Source organism: Tenrec ecaudatus, chromosome 14 (genome assembly GCF_050624435.1).
Source record: "Tenrec ecaudatus isolate mTenEca1 chromosome 14, mTenEca1.hap1, whole genome shotgun sequence".
Taxonomy (NCBI): domain Eukaryota; kingdom Metazoa; phylum Chordata; class Mammalia; order Afrosoricida; family Tenrecidae; genus Tenrec; species Tenrec ecaudatus.
The window spans coordinates 12,275,091-12,295,309 of record NC_134543.1 but is presented as its reverse complement, the minus strand read 5'-3'; the positions used below and the strand labels follow the sequence as shown (position 1 = coordinate 12,295,309).

Genomic DNA, 20,219 nt, shown 5'->3' with positions numbered 1-20,219 from the left:
GCCTAAATACAGTTGCTAACATTCTCTTTACAAGGCTCACAATCTGATTTTTAGGCTATTGTTATTTCTAGCCAATGTGCATTGGGGATTCACGAGATCTTTATGGGCACAGAAAGCCTTCTTATTCTCCCACGAGAGTCTGAGGAATTCGAACTGCTGACCTTGGGGTTAGTAGCCTAGTGCTAACCCTATGATGCCAGTAGGGTTCCTTTTAGTGGTTGATAAAAGATACTCAATAGAGTGGCAACAAAGTTTCACAATATGATTACTTTATCCCCCCGCCACCCCCCCAAAAAAGAAGTGATCAGTCACCCCTTGCCTTTCTTGTCCAACCAGACATGGCATAAAGGGGTTAGAAAGTGCAGCAGTGTGCTGGTGGAAGCCCCGGATCTAAATGGGAAAAGTTAGCTGGTGGCATTTGCTGATTCTTATGGATTATAAACATGCTCACCATGGATTATTGTATGTTCTTAGTATATCAGTACGCCAATATTACAACAACCAGATCGACACATTCAGAAGTGATGAACAGGCAGTGTTTTTAAGGTGGTAAAAGCAGGCTCTAGCACACCCAGGGGACAGTTTCCTAATAAGCAAGGTAAGCATGGGCTTCCTGGCGTTTACCTTGTTTATTGGGCAGGGCACACCATTTCTATCAGGGATTGTACATTGGGTAAGAGTTGGGTTTTTTCTCCCCTCTCAATAGTTTTATTGGCATATAATTCATATATCATACAATTTAATAGTTCAATCACATCAAGAAGAATTGTACACCGACTGCAAGGACCGATATATAATTCTTCCCTCTCCCCAGGGCGACAAGCAACAGTAACGTGGGTGAAGGGAGACGGCAGGTGGTGTAAGATATGAAAATAATAATAATTTATAATTTATCAGGGGTCCATGATGGTGGGAGGGTGGGGGAGGGAGGGAAAAAAGAGGAGCTGATACCAAGGGCTCAAACGGAAAATATTTTGAAAATGATGATGGCAACATATGTACCTATGTGCCTGATACAACTGATGTATGGATTGTTGTAAGAGCTGTAAGAGCCCCCTAAAGAATGATAAAAAGAATTGTATAATCGTCTCCACAGTCTTAGAACATTTTCTTCATTCTTGTACTCATTGCAGTTAGCTCCCCCTTTCCTCCCAACCTTCCTGCCATTCCTGTGGGCAAAGAACCATTCATCCAGTTACTCTCTCTATAGATTAAACTATCCCGAATGTCACACACGCAAAATATTAAAAGACAAACAAGCCAAAAGGAAAACTAACAAGAATAACAAAAAAAAACCCCAGATAAAAACCTCAATCAAAAAGAAAGCAGAACACATGTATATTTAAAAAGGAGAAGAGATTTAAATGATTGTCAGGGAGATCAAATGATCGGGTGCTCAATTTCAAGCCAAAGGCATCTGCAACAATGTACTTGGCAATGCAGTCTCCTTGTTAGCAAGGCTGTTCACCTCCCTGGTCCATAGTCAGAGGGGACTCATCAGGAGCTGAATCCGTATGTATTTCCCCTTCACTTAAAATCCACTAGACCAGAGGATGTACACTGGTACAGACAGGAACTGGAAACACAGGGAATCCAGGACAGATGAACTCTTCAGGACCAGTGGTGAGAGTGGCGATGCCTGGAGGGTGAAGGGAAGGTGGGGTAGAAAGGGCAAACTGATTACAGGATCTACATATAACCTCCTCGCTGGGGGATGGACAGCAGAAAAGTGGGTGAAGGGAGACATTGAACAGTGTAAGATATGACAAAATAACAATAATTTGTAAATTATCAAGGGTTCATGAGTGAGGGGGGAGCAGGGAGGGGAGGGGCAAAATGAGGAGCTGATATTAAGGGCTCAAGTAGAAAGCAAATGTTTTGAGCATGATGATGGCAACAAATGTACAGATGTGCTTGACACAATGGATGTATGTATGGATTGTGATAAGAATTGTATGAGCCCCCAATACAAATGATTAAAAAACAAACAAACCAAACAAACTGAAACAGCTTTCGAATGGGTCAAAAGGAGATAAAATGATTAGATATTACAGTTTTGACCTACCTACATTTGCCATAGTCAACTTTACAATGCTCTGTGCCTGAAACAGGTCAATTTACATCCCTCATCTATGATCGGAAGGGGTTCACGGGAGGCTTACTCCATGTGGGGACCTAGCCAATGGGTTTTGGGCTTCCACTGTCCTCCATAGCCTTTTGCAAACCAGGTGTTTACAATTTAAGCTCTGATGTTATTCCCTCCTTTAGATTTGGATAATGTTATTTACAGTTCTTGGGTCACATAGGCTGGTGTGCTTCTTCGATCGGGGCTTTGTGGATGCCCCAGTTTGATGGCTGCTTGTTTGAAGACCCCAGACACTATTCTTTCTGATAGCTGAGCACCATCTACTTTCTTCACCACGCTTTGCTATAGGGCGTTTATCTTCGGTGATCTTGGAGTAGATATCTTTATTCTAGGAAGGTGCTATGGGGTTCGGAGTAGGACAGAACCAGTCTACTGAGACCAGAATCTTTGATGTGGTGGTGGTGGTAGGGGAATGAAATCGCTCACGATAGATTAGTAAATGAGCCTAAGTAAACTTGTGTTTACATCACGTCGTGTCATCTGCTCCTGAGCACATCCCAGGAGCTGGGGATGTTAGTTAAGATAAGATATTCATAGATTGACTTTGTTGATTTTTGCCTTTCAGAACTGCCTTTACATTAGGCATAGTCGGACTCACTGAATATACAGAGTCTGGGCATTTGGAAACATACAAGTGACCGAGTACAATTTTTCTTTAGTTCTATCTATTTATCGATGCCACTGGCCTTTAACATACCCGCAGCGATGTCATGACTTCAGATGAAAGTCCCATCTGTCCCCAAGGGGAGCTTGCCGCCTGTGGGATATGGGCGGGGGGGGGGGCGTTGTCATTCTAGGAAGGGCTCTGCTCAGGGCCAGTCCCAGCTGCTTTTCCCTCCAGCTGAAAACCACAGATCCCAGATCAGCAGTTCGAATGTGAGAAAGACGAGGGTCTCTGCTTCCTGAAAGATGTACAGTCTCCGAAACCTGCGGGGACAATTCTATCCTGTCCCACAAGGTCCCTGTGCACCCCAAACAGGTGGCTGGCATGAGATAATGTTGCCCAGCGCAGTGTTGGGAATCATCAGGGAACACCAGGAAAGCTTTCCAGAGAAGGCCATCACATCGCCAGAGGAGGAAAACCCTACTGAGGTGCATTAACACTGTGGTTCCCCATGCGGATGACTGTGCTAGGCCGGGTTGACGAGAAAAACAAATCCAGAGACACTCATCTGGGTATAAGAAAGGACTTTAGATCAAGGAGTAATTCTCTATCCCAGTCCAGTCCAGATCAAGTCCTTAAGTCTGGTACTGGTCCATAAATTGCTCTTCAGACTCTTGAAGCCACATGCCATGATGCAGAATGCAGGGACGGAGGCACAAAGTTCCGTGGATCCAGTGCTGGTAGCTCTGGTAGCTCTCCAAGTGACTCGACAGCAAGAAGGTGGAGGCAGAGAGAGCGGTAGTTTCAAGGATCCTCCTTCTGAGAAGGCCCTGCCCATCAGGGGGAACCATCAGGCTGTGACCCGATTGACAGGCTAGACTCCACCCCTGTACTTCAAGTTGACACGAAATTATGTAACTACCACAATGATGTAGGACGACGCGGCAACATTTTACTTTTGCCCATAAGGGTTGGCAGAGGAGCCTTGATGGCATAGTGGTTGCAAGTTGGGCTGCTAAGCATAAGTTCAGCAGTGCAAAACCACCAGTTGCTTCCTGGAAGAAAGACAGGGCTTTCTACTCCTGTCAAGGGTTACAGTCTCAAAATTCACTGGGGGTAAGTCTACCCTGTCCTATAGGATCACTATGAGTCAGCCTTGGCTCCATGGCCATGTATGGATAGGGTTGGCATGCGTTGGTCCTGAACCAACAGAATGACAACCCACAGCAAGAATATGCAGCTACAATGAATGTATGAGGGTGCTTTACTCAATTGATGTATGTATGGATTGTGATAAGAGTTGTATGATCCCCAGTAAAATGATTTATTTAAAACAAAAATAATATTAAAAAAAGAATATGCAGCTAGATTTTGCCCATAGGATTTTTCAATATTGCAACTTGAGGCTCGGATTTTTTCTTGAGTCCTTTTGGTTTAAGATACGCTGAGTGCCTTCTGTCTTTTGGGCTTTCTAACTCTAGGTCTACACATTTCTTTATACTTTTTTGCTTTGTCTTCTCAAGCTGCCTTTGAATGTCCTGTTCAGCTCTTGGACTTCATAGTACTTCCATCTGCCTCAGTCAACTCGAGGCTGAGGAGCCCACTGCAGTCTCTTCTGACTTCCACGCCGGTCCTTTCTTTCATTCCTGTCTTTTAAATGACCTTGGCTCTCTTCGTGTAGGATGATGCTTTCGATGCCTTCGATGATTAGTGTTTAATGAACCCGTTGTGTTCTTGTTCTCAGAATTCCAGTGGGAAATACTCCAGATTGTATTTTGGCTCTCAGTCTTGGAGGAGGTACAGCTAGAATGCTCCTGACAGGTACGGAGGGCAAGACTTTATCTCTGGACATGTTATCAGAAGAGACCAGTCCGTGGAGAAGGGCATTGTGCTTGGGGAAGGGGAGGCCAGTGAAAAAGAGGAAGACCCTGGACAAGATGGATCGACGCAGTGGCTGCAACCATGGCTCAAACATAACGGCAATTGTGAGGACAGCAATTGTGAGGACGGCTCTGGAGCAGCCAGCGTTTTGTTCTGTTGGACACGGTGGCTGCCATGAGTCAGAAGGGACTGAGCAGCTCATCACAACAACAACTACCACAACATCTAGTCATCCTGACCGCCGAGGATTCAGATGTGAACAGACACAAGATGTCCAAGAAAAGCCACAAGTTTGTGGTAGAAGTGAATGACAGTAAATTTCATTTTTCTCCTTCAAAGAGATTAAGAAACTTTGCTCGTATAACAGATCCTGCTTACCTGCGCACATGTCCATGTCTATGTGTGTGTTCCCTAATGTGCATAATCGATCCTACAAAGTATCTGGCCAAATCTCCATATTGTGTAACTTCTACCGAGCAAACAAGGGACAGAGAAAAGCAATGAAAGGAGCCATCAGCATGTGGCAAAAGTCTAATCGCGTCTTTGGCTATGGATCTACGAAATAGGTTTCAATTTTTTTTTCAGTTCCAATTCTTTATAAAAACATTCTTCAGCTACAGAACCAGAGTCTCTGGAAAGGTTAATGAAATCAGCAGGAGACAAGAGAAGCAAACAGTCAACGGATTTGAGTCCCCCTCTTCCCCAAGGCCAAGCCCTGCCAGCTGTCAATAAAACTAGCAGTTGCAAAGACTAGATACAGATCACAGCAGTATCGCTTATAAAATGCAACATTACAGAAGAGAGGAAATCTTACTGAGAGCCCAGTTTTCTCTCTTGTTTACTTCAGTCACAGTCACCAGATAGGGAATCTCCACGGGCACACTTCCACTTCTTGTGAAAATTTGCAGGGACACTGGGTATTGATTAACTGGGAACTTAAAGCGAGGAACCTAAAATACAAATTCGCAGGATCAATGTAAAGTTGGAAAAACTCAGTACTAATTTCATTTCCTGGTAAAGAATGAATAGGTACATTCCTAATCGTTTGCCTGTTTGAGAGGAAATGTACTTCTTAGGAGTTTTGTCTCCAAGGTCTGAAACCACCAGCGCCCCCACCACCAAAAAGCAAAACAAGAAACATGCTTACGGCAGCATCGGTGTTATTTTTGGATAATCTGTCTGCCCTGGTGGTGTAGTGTGCAACTCATTGGGCTACTAACTGCAAGGTCAGCAGTTCAAACTCACCCTCTGCTCAGAGGCAGAAAGATGAAGCTGTCTGTTCATATAAAGCATATATTTCCATACTACATGTATTTCAACAAGTCAATGGAAAAACTCTATTATCTTTTAAGTCTATGTTCCACAAGTTTTTTTTAAGCCTCCTGTATATGCATATGTATGTATACGTTTTGAGAATATATTCTCTCTCTGACAGGTTTCTGCCCTACACAGCTCCTGGCTTTGGCAGCTTTAGTGTATATATGTATTTTACTATATACACCCACATCCATATATTCTTTCATAGACTTTGAAAGCAAATCTGCCTACAAGTGGTATCGATTGCACCCTTGACATTTGTGATGTAAACAGTGAGATTCACGTGACTCACCTTGGAAAGCAAGGATGCTGAAACCGACACCCAGCTCACCGCCATCCCGTTAGCTCTGACTCATAGCAACCCGAGGGGCAGAGTAGGGCGGCCTCTTTGGGGTTCCTCTTTCCAGGGGCAGACAGCTCCATCTTTCTTCCGAGGAGGGACTGGTGGCCTCAGATTGCCGACCTTGCAGCCCAATTCCTAATCCACGACACCACCAGGGCTCCTGGCTTTGATGCCAGTGAAATATTGTTTGACATGGAACCTGTTCTCTGAACCAATACATTGTAGACTCCCTACAACACACCCATGACCATCGAGTGGATTCTGATCCACAGCAACCCTGTACGGGGTTTCTGAGGCGATTGTTCTGAGAGGAGACAGTCTCATTATTTCTCCTGTGGAGCAGCAGGTGTGCTTGAACCATAGACCTTTGGGTTCAGCCTCAGTTAGCAACATGGGAAGAGCATCAGCACTCCTGAGAACCCCTTTCTTACATAGCTCCAAACTGTGTGCTCTCCAGAGCATAATTATGTACGACCAAAATATTTCGGAGGTTATCATACCCTGCACAAACATCTCCTGTACAAATTTCCTTTACGAACCTAATCCCAGAGAAAACAATACTTCCTTCAGTATACAAGTACCTTTCCTCTTGTCTGCTAAAGAATAAAACGGTGTGTGGCTTTTCCCTTTTCACCTGGAGTGACTGGAATTTTAACTCATTTCATCACTCTCTTAATAATCTGCAATTACTACACAGAGCTTCGCTCACTGTGTGTGTGGGAGCAGGGGTTGGTTTTCCCACTTTGGTGAGATTAATTCATTTGAAGATAAATTATCTGTATTTTTGGTGGAAAGGTACAAGATGGCTCTATAAATAAAAATGATACTGTACACCTCAAAACAAGAAAAACCAGGAAAAGCATCCTGTAAGCTGAACAGCTCGGTGACAGTACTATTATTTTATTTTATGGGCGAGGTTAATTGACTTGTCAGACCTTTTTGGCTCTATGTCATAATATTTATTTCTATGACATTGTAACGGATGGCCTCTGTGTTAGTTTTCCATGTTTAATCAGAAAGCACATTTCAAAATCTTATTAACTTAAATGAAAGCATTTTATCTTCAGGTAATTACAATGCAACTTACGTGTTCTTTGCAATCTGAGAAGGCAACAGCATGCGATAACTTCTGATCATTTGTGCAATTACACTCCTTCCGAGTAGCCGCAGCTGCACACTGTTTGAACTTGCCAGTGTTCTGCAAAGAGAATTAACATGGATATATACCGTGGTGGTGAAAATGGTTACACGTTGGGCTGTGATCCTCATGGTTGGCAGTTCGAAACCACCAGCAGCTCTGTGGGGCAAAGACTAGATTTTCTACTCCCTTCAATGGTCACGGTCTCAGAAACCCACAGTGGGTTGCTATGAGTCAGCATGGACTCAATGGCAGCGAGTTTGTTTTTGTGTTTACCCAGGAGTAGTTTACACCGATCTCAATGATCTACACATACCATCCCTCAGCACCCCTCCAGGGAGACGAACCACAGGAGCCATGGGAGAAGGGAATCGGCGGTCTGCTATGATATGAAAACAATAATAATTTTTAATTTATCAAGGGGTCATGAGGGTGGGGAAGGGAAAAGAGGAACTGATACCAAGGGCTCAATAGAAAGTAAATGTCTAGGAAATAATGACAACTTTGCACAAATATGCTTGATGCAATGGATGTATGGATTGGTATGAGTTGTAAGAGCCCCCCGATTTTAATTAAAAAATTTAAGAAGCATTATATAGGCATCAAAGTATGCCCTGATGGACACATATTAATTGCTAAGGGAATTATGGTAACTATACAGTGTAGAAACCCCCAAGACACCACCTCAGGCAAGTATCAGGATTACTATCAACTGTAATAAGGTAAGTGTTATCAGATTTATCATTATAGGATGCCCTGAGAAGGATACATGCCATCAGCAGTCTTTGTGCCAATTGAGATCAGAAGCATCAAGGTCATGAAGGACAAAAGAACCTTCCCCCAGAGCCAACCGAGTGAGAAAGCTTTGCCCTGGACTCGGCACTTTGAAGAAAGAACACATTTCTACTTGTTATGACAATCCATTTGTGGCATTTCTGTTATAGTGACACTAGCTAATTAAGATAGTGCTTATTACAATTTAGCCTCTGAGACTATCAAGGAAAACCCAAGCTTTCTGTGAGCCATTTTGGCCTCCTGTCAGCCATTTTCTCTAACGAGCAATGGTCTCTGAGCTACTCAAGAGGCGCATTCTACTCCTGAGCTCAAAATATACATGAATCACATTCACTTTTGCCGTTCAAACAGGAATAACCAGACAGTAAACAAGGAGAAGAATCAAAACTTTAATTCCTCATATTCTTTCCAGAAAACCCAGTAAGCTGCAAGGATATATCTGACTTCTGGCTAGACAAAGAGGAAACACTACCGTGAGGGAGAGGTCAAACAAACATCTACTCTCCATCTTTATGTTCTGTTTCTAGTACCCCACTCCTGGTACCATAATGTGTCTTGTCAGTGGAGCGTCTATCAGGGAGTGAGCAGAGAGTGTGCCTTCTGCCTCCAAGAAGGAAACACAGGAGCTCCCAGGATCCTCAGGAGAAGGCCATGCCCATACAGAAGCCTCCTTGGCTATGACTCGATTGACAGACTAGACTCCACCCCTTCACTCTTAATCCTCTCAAGTCCCAAATGGACACCAAAGCAAACACTCTTCTTTCTGTTTGGGCACCATTCCTCTCTTAATGTTGAAGGCATGAAATAGGGCTGAGGGTTCTTTTTGTTGAAGAAAAGATGATCTCATCCCACCAACCTCCTTTGAAATACTCCTACAAATGGAAACCAGCCAGGAAAAGGGATTCTACAGGAGTAGCCTTAAGAGAGAGCTAACACCTGTGAGCCAAAATTGTAAATTATATAATCCAAATATAAAGGGAGGAATAGTATCAGAGCTTAAATTGTGAGATTCTGGTGTCTAGAAGGCTGTGGATGACAGCTGTGGTAGTCACATCATCTGGTGTCAATTTGGGACTTGTGAAGACTAAGAGTGAAGGGGTGGAGTCTAGTCTGTCAATTGGATCATAGCCAATGAGGCCTCTGTGTGGGGATGTTTTTTTCCTGAGAATTCTGGGAAATCTAGTTTTTCTTCCTTGGAGATGGGAGAGACTCTGTTCATTCCTTTGGAGATGCTATACTGATAAGACACATGGCATTGAAAGACCCCATCCCCTGGGACCAGGAGAAGCGCTATATGCTGGAGAAGCCACGGGGAGATCCCTGCCAACACTGAAATGCTTATACCGCCACTAGATCCAAAAGACTTTGTACCTACTGTCCTGTGATCATTCTGCATTTGGCGTCATTGCATGTATTTCGTGAGTCTGAAGAGGACTTTATAGATTGGTATCAGACTTATGGGCTAATATGGGACTTAATGGACTTGATCTGGACTGGGCTGGGATGTTTTCTCACTATTCAATTGTTCTTGTATATAAACGTCTTTCTTATATACATATGAGTGTCTATGAATCTGTTTCTCTAGCGCAGGATCTACACAGGGAATAAGTGTCCAATGACTGAGAGATAGGACTAACTTGGCTATCACATAGGGAGTATTGGAGAGATGACTATCATAAATTAAAAGGATCAATCTGACTTGAAAATGGTTAAAACCTTGTCACTTCATGTCCTCTGATAGACTCTGGGCTCGATCTGGCTTTTAGTATTCTCTCTCTCTCTCCCTCTGTATTTTTCACTTGGGGATTTACCTCTGTTGTATTTTGTCATTGTTGGTAGCCTTCTTGAATCTTCGTTATGTGTTTTTCTATGTTTTTTTTTTTTTGTCTATCCAACCCTGGATAGGTGACTCCATAGAGGCAACAATTAGATAAGGGTTCCTCGAGGGCATGGCGGAGAAGGTGGGGGCAGGGATAAGGGGCGTTGTTATCAGGAGTTCAAGAAAGAAGAAAATGTTTTGAAACTGATTTAGGTAGCAATTTTACAACACTGTTTGATGTGACTGAACTATAGAATGGCATGATGTTTGGATTAGCTCCTAATAAAATGGTATAGGAAAAAAGTACATCTAATTTTTTTTTAAAGCGAGAAGGCAGAGCTTTATCATAGCAGTAGGATCAGTGGAATAAGAAGAGGACCAACACTTCTCAAGTCAGTTGAGATCAACTTGTCAAGGAAGGGGGAGGGGATGTTGACTACTTAGTGGCTACCATGCAAAGTTACGATGAGCCCTCCCCGCCTCCCCCAGGACAGGTAGACCTCCCCATCAGAGGGATGAAGGATACTGAAGGGAAAGTCAAGTCAAGAGAGGGGAAAGGGAGCAGACATGTCTGGGAGAACACAAGCACATGACTCTTGGTAGAAAAGGGGGGAGGACTCACCTCCAAGTGGGAGGAAAATCACTAAAGATACTTTTAAGTAGCCTAAGTGGGAAGTATCCCTAGTGATATGCGCTGAACAAGCCACATTGGCCTGAGTTTCTGGGCACATCCTGGGGAACTAGGCCAAGTGCCATAGAACACTAGGGAATTGAATCCTAGATCTTCAAGGTGTACAACACACATCCGAAGGCCACAGCAGAAAGATCCAATGCAGAAAACCAACTAGGTGACTGGACTCTACTTCAAACCCACTTGTAACCTGAGGACTTAATACTGAAAATTCATGGTGCTTGAAGAAGCAGAAGACAGCTATACCAAGAGTATTGAACTGTCAATAGGTGGATAATCCTTGACTTATTACATCCATGCCTTACATGCTGTATTAAGATATGTGTTATTCCAGCAAACCTGTGACTGACACTCAGTCAATATTACTGTAAATTTTCCCTGACAATCAACTCCCATTGCTGATGGCAACAGCATCCAGCCAAGAAAGGATACTTGTTGTACATGTGAATAATTAAGGTATTACGATATGGAGTTAGCTTACTATTGACCCAATATTCCTCTTTCAACAATGTTTAAAAAAATTAGTACCAGTGGCTAATCAATGACAATATTAACAGAAGACCGTTATGCTCCAGGGAGATAATCAATAAATTAACATAAATTAACAAGAACGTCTCTAAAGAGAGCCAAAGGCAGATAAGAAAACAGACCTAGGAATGGGTTTTGGGCTTGCGCTAAATCCTAGCTCCAATTTAAGAACACTTAGTTCTTACATCATGGCCCTGCTTGATACTTGCCCTCAGGAAGGGAATACCGAAGATATGGGTATTATAGCAAAGTGTGGTGAAAAGATTAGATGGTACCCGACTATCAGGTAAAATAGCATCTGGGGTCTTAAAGGCTTGTTTCCAAACAAGCAGTCATCTAAGGTGAGATAACAGCTAAGTTCAAATAGAAGAAGCACACCAACAACAGTAACTGGAGGACTGTAAATCTTATCATCCAAAGTCAAAGGGAGGGCCAGTATCAGAGCCTCCATGGGGAGAGTCTGGTTTGCAGGAGGCTATGGATGACAGTGGAAGCCCAAGCTACGTTTGTGAGATTGACACAGGAAATAAGTCTCCAGGGATTTCCTTCTATCCATAACAGAGGGATGGGAAGTCACCCGTTACTAAAGAGAGTGCATTGGAGAGATGATAATAAAAGATCAAAGTGATAAACCTGACGTGAATGATTAAAACCTTGTCAACTGATCTTCCATCTGATGCATGTTGGGCCAGATCTAGTTATATATATATATATGGTGTGTGTGTGTGTTGTGTTTTCTACAATCCTGAAGTTTATCACAGATGTGTTTTGTCGTTGTGGGGGTAAAGTCTCTTGCATTTTGGTTGTATGTTTTTCTGTTTTTCAGTGGATGAAACCCAGGAATGATGAACTTATCGAGACAGCAAGTAGAAGGGTTGCTGGGTGCACAAGGGGAGCTGGTATCACGGAGTTCAAGAAGGAAGAGAATATTTTGAAACTGTGGCCGCAACTGCACAATACTGCTTGATGTGATCAAACTAAGGAACGATTGATATCTGTATTAGCTCCCAATGAAATGGTTTTTGAAAAAAAATAGGACAAATACTAATAGCTGGCCTATTGGGACAGATAGAGTTTTGTCCTGAATGCACCTTCTCATTTAATCCCTGCAGTTCAGCCAGTATGTAATTTGACGGCATAATTTATTGAATTCAAATAAATTCTAGTTTACTCATATTTTCAGGGAAAAGAAATTTACCTTTGACTGTTGAAAGAGATTCCTTGGTATAGGTTTGCTAGGATCGACATGGTAAAAATGATCCGTGACTGGAATCGCAATACCCATTTTAGATGGAGGTCTGTAATTTATCTGCAAGTGATGAAGCAAAGAAATTACATAGTCTGTTAGTACTGTCTTTTATTTAAGTCAACTAAAAAGTTGTTTGTTTTTTTTCACAAAAGAATCTGAGGTAAACATTCTGCTCACCACTTCAGGAATTAAATAAATTCCTCTTCATTCAATACCTCCACTCTCCCCTTCCTTCCATTTTCTGGGATTGCAATAATCTCCATTTGTTCTAATATAACTTGAGACTTGTAAATAGGTCAGAGAAACTTTTAGTACCTGAATAACCCAAAACCAGCCCCCACTGCTATTGTGGCAATTCTGAGTAGTGGGGAGCTCACTCGGGGTTTCTGAGACTGTCAGTCTGGATGACAACAGATTGCCTCATCTTTCTTCTGAGGAGCTGTGGGTGGTTTTGAACTGCCAGCAGCCCAATGCTTATTCCTAAAGACATAAGGCCAGTGAATTAAAGTTTTAAAATTGTATAAAATAGCCCGAGTGGCATAGTAGTGAATAATCCTTCCAGTTTGGCTATTTGCCCTTTTGCCAGAAAGAAAATGATAATGAGTTGTTTGAAAAAAGAATAATACTTTGTACTTCAGAGTCATTGATTCTAACAAGGCAGAATTTAAAAACTGTGACCTTGGACTGGAACTGGTAAAATATGAGGGTCAAACAAAAAATATTCCGGTTCATACATACTTAGGTTTATTCCCAGAAAAAATGGTGAAGCGTGCCTCCGTGGTCAGTGGCTGGTTGTAGACAACTTCTCTCAGTACTACACTTGTCTTAGTCTCATTTAACTCAATTCAATTCGCTGCCATTGAGTTGGTTCTTATAGCCACCCTATAGGGAAGGGTAGAACCACCTCTGTAGGTTTCTGAGGTTTTAATTTTTTTATAAGAAAGAGCTTTATATACAAAAACAATTGAATATTGAGAAAACAACTCAGCTCAGTCCAGAGCAAGTCCATAAACCCATTATCAGTCCATATGTCTGATACTAATCTATAAATTCCTCTTCAGACTCACAAAATACATGCAATGATGCTGAATGCAGGAAGATCACAGGCCAGTGGGTGGATCCAGTAGTGGTAGAGGCATCTCAGTTAGAGGGTCCTCCACAAAGCTCTTTCAGTTTCAGGGCTCTAGTGTAGCTCCATGTGTCTTTTTAAAAATCATTTTATTGGGAGCTTTTATATATATAGCCATTGTGTCAAGCACATTTGTGAGTTTTTAATTCTTTAAAAAAAACATTTTATTAGGGATGCATACAACTGAGTAGCAAGCCTGTCTCCTGTGGAGCAACTGCTGGCTTCGAACTGCTGACCTTGTGGTTAACAACTCAATATGTAACCCACTATGCCAACAGAGATGCCTTAACATAAGCCAAGTCAAAATAGTGATTGATTTCCTAAGGAATCTGCTGGGCTGTGAAATTCCAAGCAGAGAAGTTAGCTCAGAAAGTTTTGCTGACTGTGTTTTGACATCCTGTCTTTGGCTTGGTTCTCTGGAGAAGTAAGACTAATGAAGTTCATATATGTCTGTGTATATGCCAGCTAAAATAATAATAATGTGCTATTATTATAACTGAAATCCTGGGACAGATGGATATGAATACATTAATATCAATAAAATGGTTCACACAGTTGTTGAAGGGGGTAAGAAGGGGGACTGATGAACGCAAGATTTTCAGGGAAAGGGCAGGCTTGTGGCCACAGAGGCAAATCAATCTGGGGTCAGTAGCTCAGATGAAAGGCTGCTGGCAATTCCTGGGATGTCAGGCAATATGGCGGGCTATTGGTTCAAGTCCAAGAATCAGAGGTGGATGAGCCTAATGCAGGCTCCATACGCGGCACAAAGCAAACAAGCTTTCCCCACACCATTCACTTACATTGGAAGCAGGCCACACTTCTGAAGAAGCTTCTTCTCAATTGATTGCACCAAGGTTGTGAATTGATCCCACCCTAATCTTCTTACAACTGATTGGCTCCTCAAAGCAGATCCCATGATGAAGGTGATTACATTGTGTTAGATCACTTTATAGGGAATTACTAGATCTTAACTGTCAAACCACTGAGCATTTTGGTCCAGCCAAGGTGACACACAACCCAACTATCACAGATCCCAAAGGAGTAATCTGGATAGATTTTCTCAGAGGGCACACATAAGATGATCAGGGTATTATTAGAAAGATGCTTTGAGAGAATTGAGACCTGTATTGGTCACAAAAAGTCCTGGTAAGTTGCACCAAGGTATTTCTTCCCAACACAACAATACACCTGTGCGTTCTTTGAGGGTAGCAGGACTGTCCTGCTAGACTTTTGCTGGCAGTCCTTATTCCATCCAAGCTATGGCCTGGTCTTGTGCCATCAGACCCCCCCTCCCCAATAAAGAACATTGAAAGGAACATGAGCTTGGTCTCAGGAGGGGCCGAAACTACCGTTTTGACTTGGTGCAAATTGAAGATGGCGGAATTTTTTGAGAATGTATACATTTAAATGGAGATGATGCCCAGAAACACTATCTTCTTCACATTTTGATATTTTTATTTAATAAAGGTTTTTATAATTTTATAACAATACTTGTTGACTTACCTTCTCATATTAACATAGGAGAAGCCAAGTAAAGGCAAAAGACTGAACTAATGCAGAAACTCACAACTGTCTCAGTGTTATACAGCGTAAAATGACAATAATTATGAGTCAATTTCCATGAAAAATAATTATCTCTGAAAGTTTTTACAACTTTACATTCACTGTAACATGGTCTGAGTATCTCAGAAGAAAAATGCTAACATGGAATGGCCAGCCAAGTGCCCAGGAGAAATACATCATCTATACTCTAAAAATGATCTGTTCAGATTTTTTACCGGCAATGTCTTGATCGTATTAAAACCAAACTCATCCATGTGATTTCCACTATTCAAGTCTTCTTCTGAGAGAGGTTGACTAGGAACATGATACATGAATCTGAGGTAGCTACAGCTGGTTTTAATGATGGGTAGGAATGAAGTAGTAAAGCAATCGGTTGATGCTTCCAAGAGAGTAATGGCCAGTGTACTTGTACCCTGAAAATAGTCAAAGAAGTGAAGGTCATTCACAGTGATCAATGAAAGAGAGGAAGTTTCAGTAACAAAAGAATGATGCATTGGACTGTAGAGATCTGTTTGAGAATAACAGAGAGTATATTCGTTCCCAGGAAGGAATACATACTCATCTAATTGGTTGAGGGAAAACATTTGGAAAATGAGTAAGGACTAAGAAGGACCTATATCATAAGTACCCTCTAATGCAGATTAAGAATCATCCCGTGGGTGTTTGCTTGGGTGATATTTTTGCATCTGCTTCTGGAACAATTTCAAACCCTCAACACAACCTGAAAAATCCTGCTTGAAATTTTAAAGTTCTTTGGAGTTTCCTTTTCAATGTAGAAATCCTAGTAACTGTACTAATGTAGTAGAGTTAAAAATCATTTTACTGGAAGCTCTTACAGCTCTTATAACACCCCATACATCAACTGTACCAAGTACATCATCATTTCCATAACATTTTCTACTTGACCCCTTGATATAAGCTCCTCTCCTTTCCCTTCCCTCCCTACCTGCCCACCTCGTGTATCCTTGATCAACCACATACTGTTATATTTATTTCACATCTTACATTGTCCATTGTCTCCCTTCACCTACATTTCTGTTATTCGTCCCCTTGGGATTGGGGAGGCTATATATCCAGTCTTGTGATGGGTTCCCCCTCTCTGACCATCTCCTTATCCTCATGATATCACTACTCTCATTACTGTTCCTGAGGGGTTTATCTTTCCTGAATTCCTTGTGTCACGAGCTCTTATCAATGTGTGTTCTCTGGTCTAGCCAGATTTGTAAGTTAGAACTAGGTCATGGTGGTGGTGGCTGGGGAGGAAGTATTCAGGAACTAGAGGAATGATGTGTGATTCGTTGGTGCTGCACTACACCTTGATTGAATCATCCCTTCCTTTTCTCACTTCTGGGAGGGGGATGTCCAATTATTTACATATGGGCTTTGGGTCTCCACTCCAACCCTTCCCTTTCACATTGATATAGTTGTTTGTTTTGGATCTTTTGATAACTGATACCTGATCCCATCAACACCTCATGATCACACAGTGATTCTTCCATGTGGGCTTATTTGTAGCCCTCCTAGATGGCCACTTGTTTGACTTCAAGTCTTTAAGACCTCAGATGATATATCTTTTAATAGCTGAGCACCATATGCTCTCTTCACCACACTTGCTTATGCACCCGTTTTGTCTTCAGCGATTGTGTTGGGAAGGTGAGTATCACACAGTGCCAGGTTATCAGAACAAAGTGTTCTTGTGTTAACGGGCCTTGAGTAGAGGCCCAAAGTCTGTCTGCTATCTTAATACTTATATAAATATATGCACATTGGCCTCTATCCTTTTCACTATAAATTAATATATTTATATATACATGCCTATAGCTATACCTGTATAAATAGCTTTTGCCTCCTATTTCTTTCCTCTATTTCCTTTCACCTTCCTCCTATCCCATTATCATGCTCACCCTCCATTGAGCTCTCAGTATTTTCTCTGGGATACATTGCTCTTGTTCAAGCCCTTCCCTGTATTATAAGCCCTCCTCACCGTGAATTCCATGGTTGTTGTTATCTTATTTGAGTTTGTTGGCTCTCCATACCCCCTCCACGCCCCCTCCTCGCCCATGTAGTAGACTTTTAAATAGTGATGGTTGTGTTAGTCTGGGTAGAGTAGAAAAACAAATTCATAGAGAGAGTTTTATATACAAGAGCAATTGAATATTGAGAAAATGTCCTAACCCACTCCAGTTCATGACCATAAATCCAATATTAGCCCATATGTCCAATACCAATCTATAAAATCTTCTTCAGACTCATGAAACACATGCAATGATGTCACATGCAGGATAATCACAGGCCAGTGGGCGGGAAGTATGTGGATTCAGTGGTGTTATAAGCATCTCAACACTGGTAGGGGTCTCCATGTGGCTTCTCCAGCTCAGGACACTAGCATAGTTCCATGTGTCTTGTCAGCTGCAATGTCTCCCAGGGACTCGGTAGAGAGGGAGAGTGTGTCTCCTGCCTCCAAGGAGGAATACAGGAGTTCCCAGAATCCTCAGGAGAAGGCCAGGCCCACACAGAGGGCTCATTGGCTATGACCTGATTGACAGGTTAGACTCCATCCATTCACTCTCAATCCTCTCAAATCAACAAAGGATTATATAATTAGCACAATGGTTTTGCCCCGTTCCCATATTCTGTAGTCATTCTTCTAGGATGTATTCTTTCTAAAAGATATTAGACATGAATCTAGGCAGTGCGCTATTGCTTTATTCCCCCTTTAAGCTAAACAAAATTTTTGGACACTCTGCCTGACAATAAATGGACCTCAGTAGAAGGACATCTGAAGACCTAGGCTAGGATAAACTTTTAAAAAAAATACAAGAAAAAAACACAGAATGAGGTCGACTGGGGTGAAGCTGGGCCTCCCAGACACAATGGGACTACTCCCTTAACAGTGGTTGGCTTCCTGGGGGAGACATTGCCCTTGATTGGTGGTTGGTCCTGATGGAACCTTGGGGCTGGGCCACTGCCCTGTTAAAGCAAAGATCTTTTATTCCCAGGGCACTTATACACTCACTTTTGTTCCCCTTCTTAAGAAGGCATTACTCCACTATGGTAGTTACATCACCTAGTGTCAATTTGGGACTTAGGAGGATTAAGAGTGATGAGATGGAGTCTACTCTGTCAATTGGGTCACAGCCAATGAGACTTTTGTATGAGCCTGGCCTTCCCCTAGGAATTCTGGTATTTCCTCCTTGGAGACGGGAGACACCTCTCTCTTTCTTGGCTCACTCCCTGGGAGACATTGCAGCTGACAAGACACATGGAAGTACACTAGTGCCCTTGAGTTGGAGAAGCCACATGGACCTAACTGGATGCAACCAGACCTCTGGAACCGGAGAAGCCATGTAGCGACCCTGCCAGCACTAAAATGCTTACAATGCCACTGGATCTAAAGACTTTCTACCCACTGGCCTGTGATCATCCTGCATTCAGTGTCATTGCATGTGTTTCATGAATCTGAAGAGGGCTTTATAGATTGGTATTGGACATATGGGCTATTATCAGACTCATGGTCTGGGACTGGACTGGGTTGGGATGCTTTCTTAATGTACAATTACCCTTTATATAAAACTCTCTTGTATGCACATAGGAGTCTCCCTGGATTTGTTTCTCTAGTCAACGCAGGCTAACAAACCCTCCCATGCAATCAATCAGAGCAATTAGAAGTGGCCAACATGAATGACTTGGATTTTTCTTAATTAAAAGACACATCCCAAGTGGGTGATGGCATTGGCCACAGATCTAAGCAGAGATCTAGTATGAAAAACTATGGGAGATAGTGGAACACTTGAAGTAAAGACACAAAGAGGTAAACAGGAGACTTCAGAAGGGTTGGTTGACATTCTACAATGAAACAGATCTCTGCAACAGTTTAACGTCAAGGGAAGAAGCATAGCATGGGGAGCGCCTTGGAGTAACAGAGGCATAAAAGATAGGAGAGGGCTTCAAAAAGTTTATGGAGAAACAGAATTAAAGGATAGTGGAGTTTCTTCATGACTCCTTTGAAGAGTTGGCAATAAAACAGCCATGTATACTGTGTAGATCTTATTGTAATTCCAATTCAAACCAATTGTAAACAGATTTTTTTTGAAATTTGTTATGGACTGGGTATTACATATTGCATTCCACTCCCCTCTTGCATGCATGGTTTTGGAAGAGCTGTCCATGTGAATTTTTATCTTCATTCTACAATGCTGTTGTCAGGTGTTGTCAGGTGTTGTTACAACTCATAATGGTTCTGTACCATCCTTACAATTGTTATGTAATTGTATATCAGAGCCTGTTGTTGCAGCCACAGTGTCAATCCACCTCCAAAATAAGCACTGCTCTTTCCCCTCTGATTTCTTTCAAGGTTTTCTCCTCTGTCTTTGATTTTCTGAAGTTGGCATATGACATGTATAGGTTGTGTTGGGGGCGAGGAGGGCTGTATTTATTCTACTTGGTGACCTCTTAGCTTCCTGGATCTGTGGGCTTGTGTCTGTCATTAATTTGGGAACATTCACAGCCATGATCTCAGTGACACTACTCCTTTTGCATATCCAAAATATTAATAGTGCTTGCTCATCCTTAGTTGGTAGGATTAAATATAACATTCCCTCTATTTTTAGCTGGTATTCTACATTTTCTATAATTGTTAGTTATTCAGAGAAACATGTCACAAGTAAAGAAAAATAAAAATCTTACCCGAACTAAAAATTTAGTATGCATAGACACATTTAGTTCGTAGCTATCGGCATTTTCAAAAAAGAACGTAATGCTGGTGTCTAACAAGGTTGGGTTTCCAATGGACAGCTGCATTAATGGCACTTCAGATGCTCTAAGAGCTGTAGAAACAAAGCCAACAGTTACTGTTTGTGTTTGTCCGGATGGACTAGAGAAACAAATTCACAGACATGCATGAGAGAGCTTTATATAAAAGAGTAATTGTATATTAAGAAAACATCCCAGCCCAGCCCAGATCAAGTCCATAATGCCAATATTAGCCCATATGTCTAATACCAGTCTATAAATTCC

At 42.0% G+C, this 20,219-nt stretch overlaps 1 protein-coding gene across 1 annotated transcript in view; it reads right to left on the bottom strand.

Moving 5' to 3' along the window:
• CATSPERB (catsper channel auxiliary subunit beta) overlaps window positions 1–20,219 on the bottom strand; it is a 147,149-nt gene that overhangs the window by 10,266 nt on the left and 116,664 nt on the right. Inside the window, exons 19-23 of the mRNA XM_075531640.1 lie at window positions 19,890–20,029; window positions 15,419–15,616; window positions 12,461–12,571; window positions 7,379–7,489; window positions 5,446–5,581 (exon numbers count right to left, since the gene is read on the bottom strand). Of these exons, the coding sequence (XP_075387755.1) occupies window positions 5,446–5,581; window positions 7,379–7,489; window positions 12,461–12,571; window positions 15,419–15,616; window positions 19,890–20,029 (696 nt within the window). The remainder of the gene's footprint in view (window positions 1–5,445; window positions 5,582–7,378; window positions 7,490–12,460; window positions 12,572–15,418; window positions 15,617–19,889; window positions 20,030–20,219) is intronic.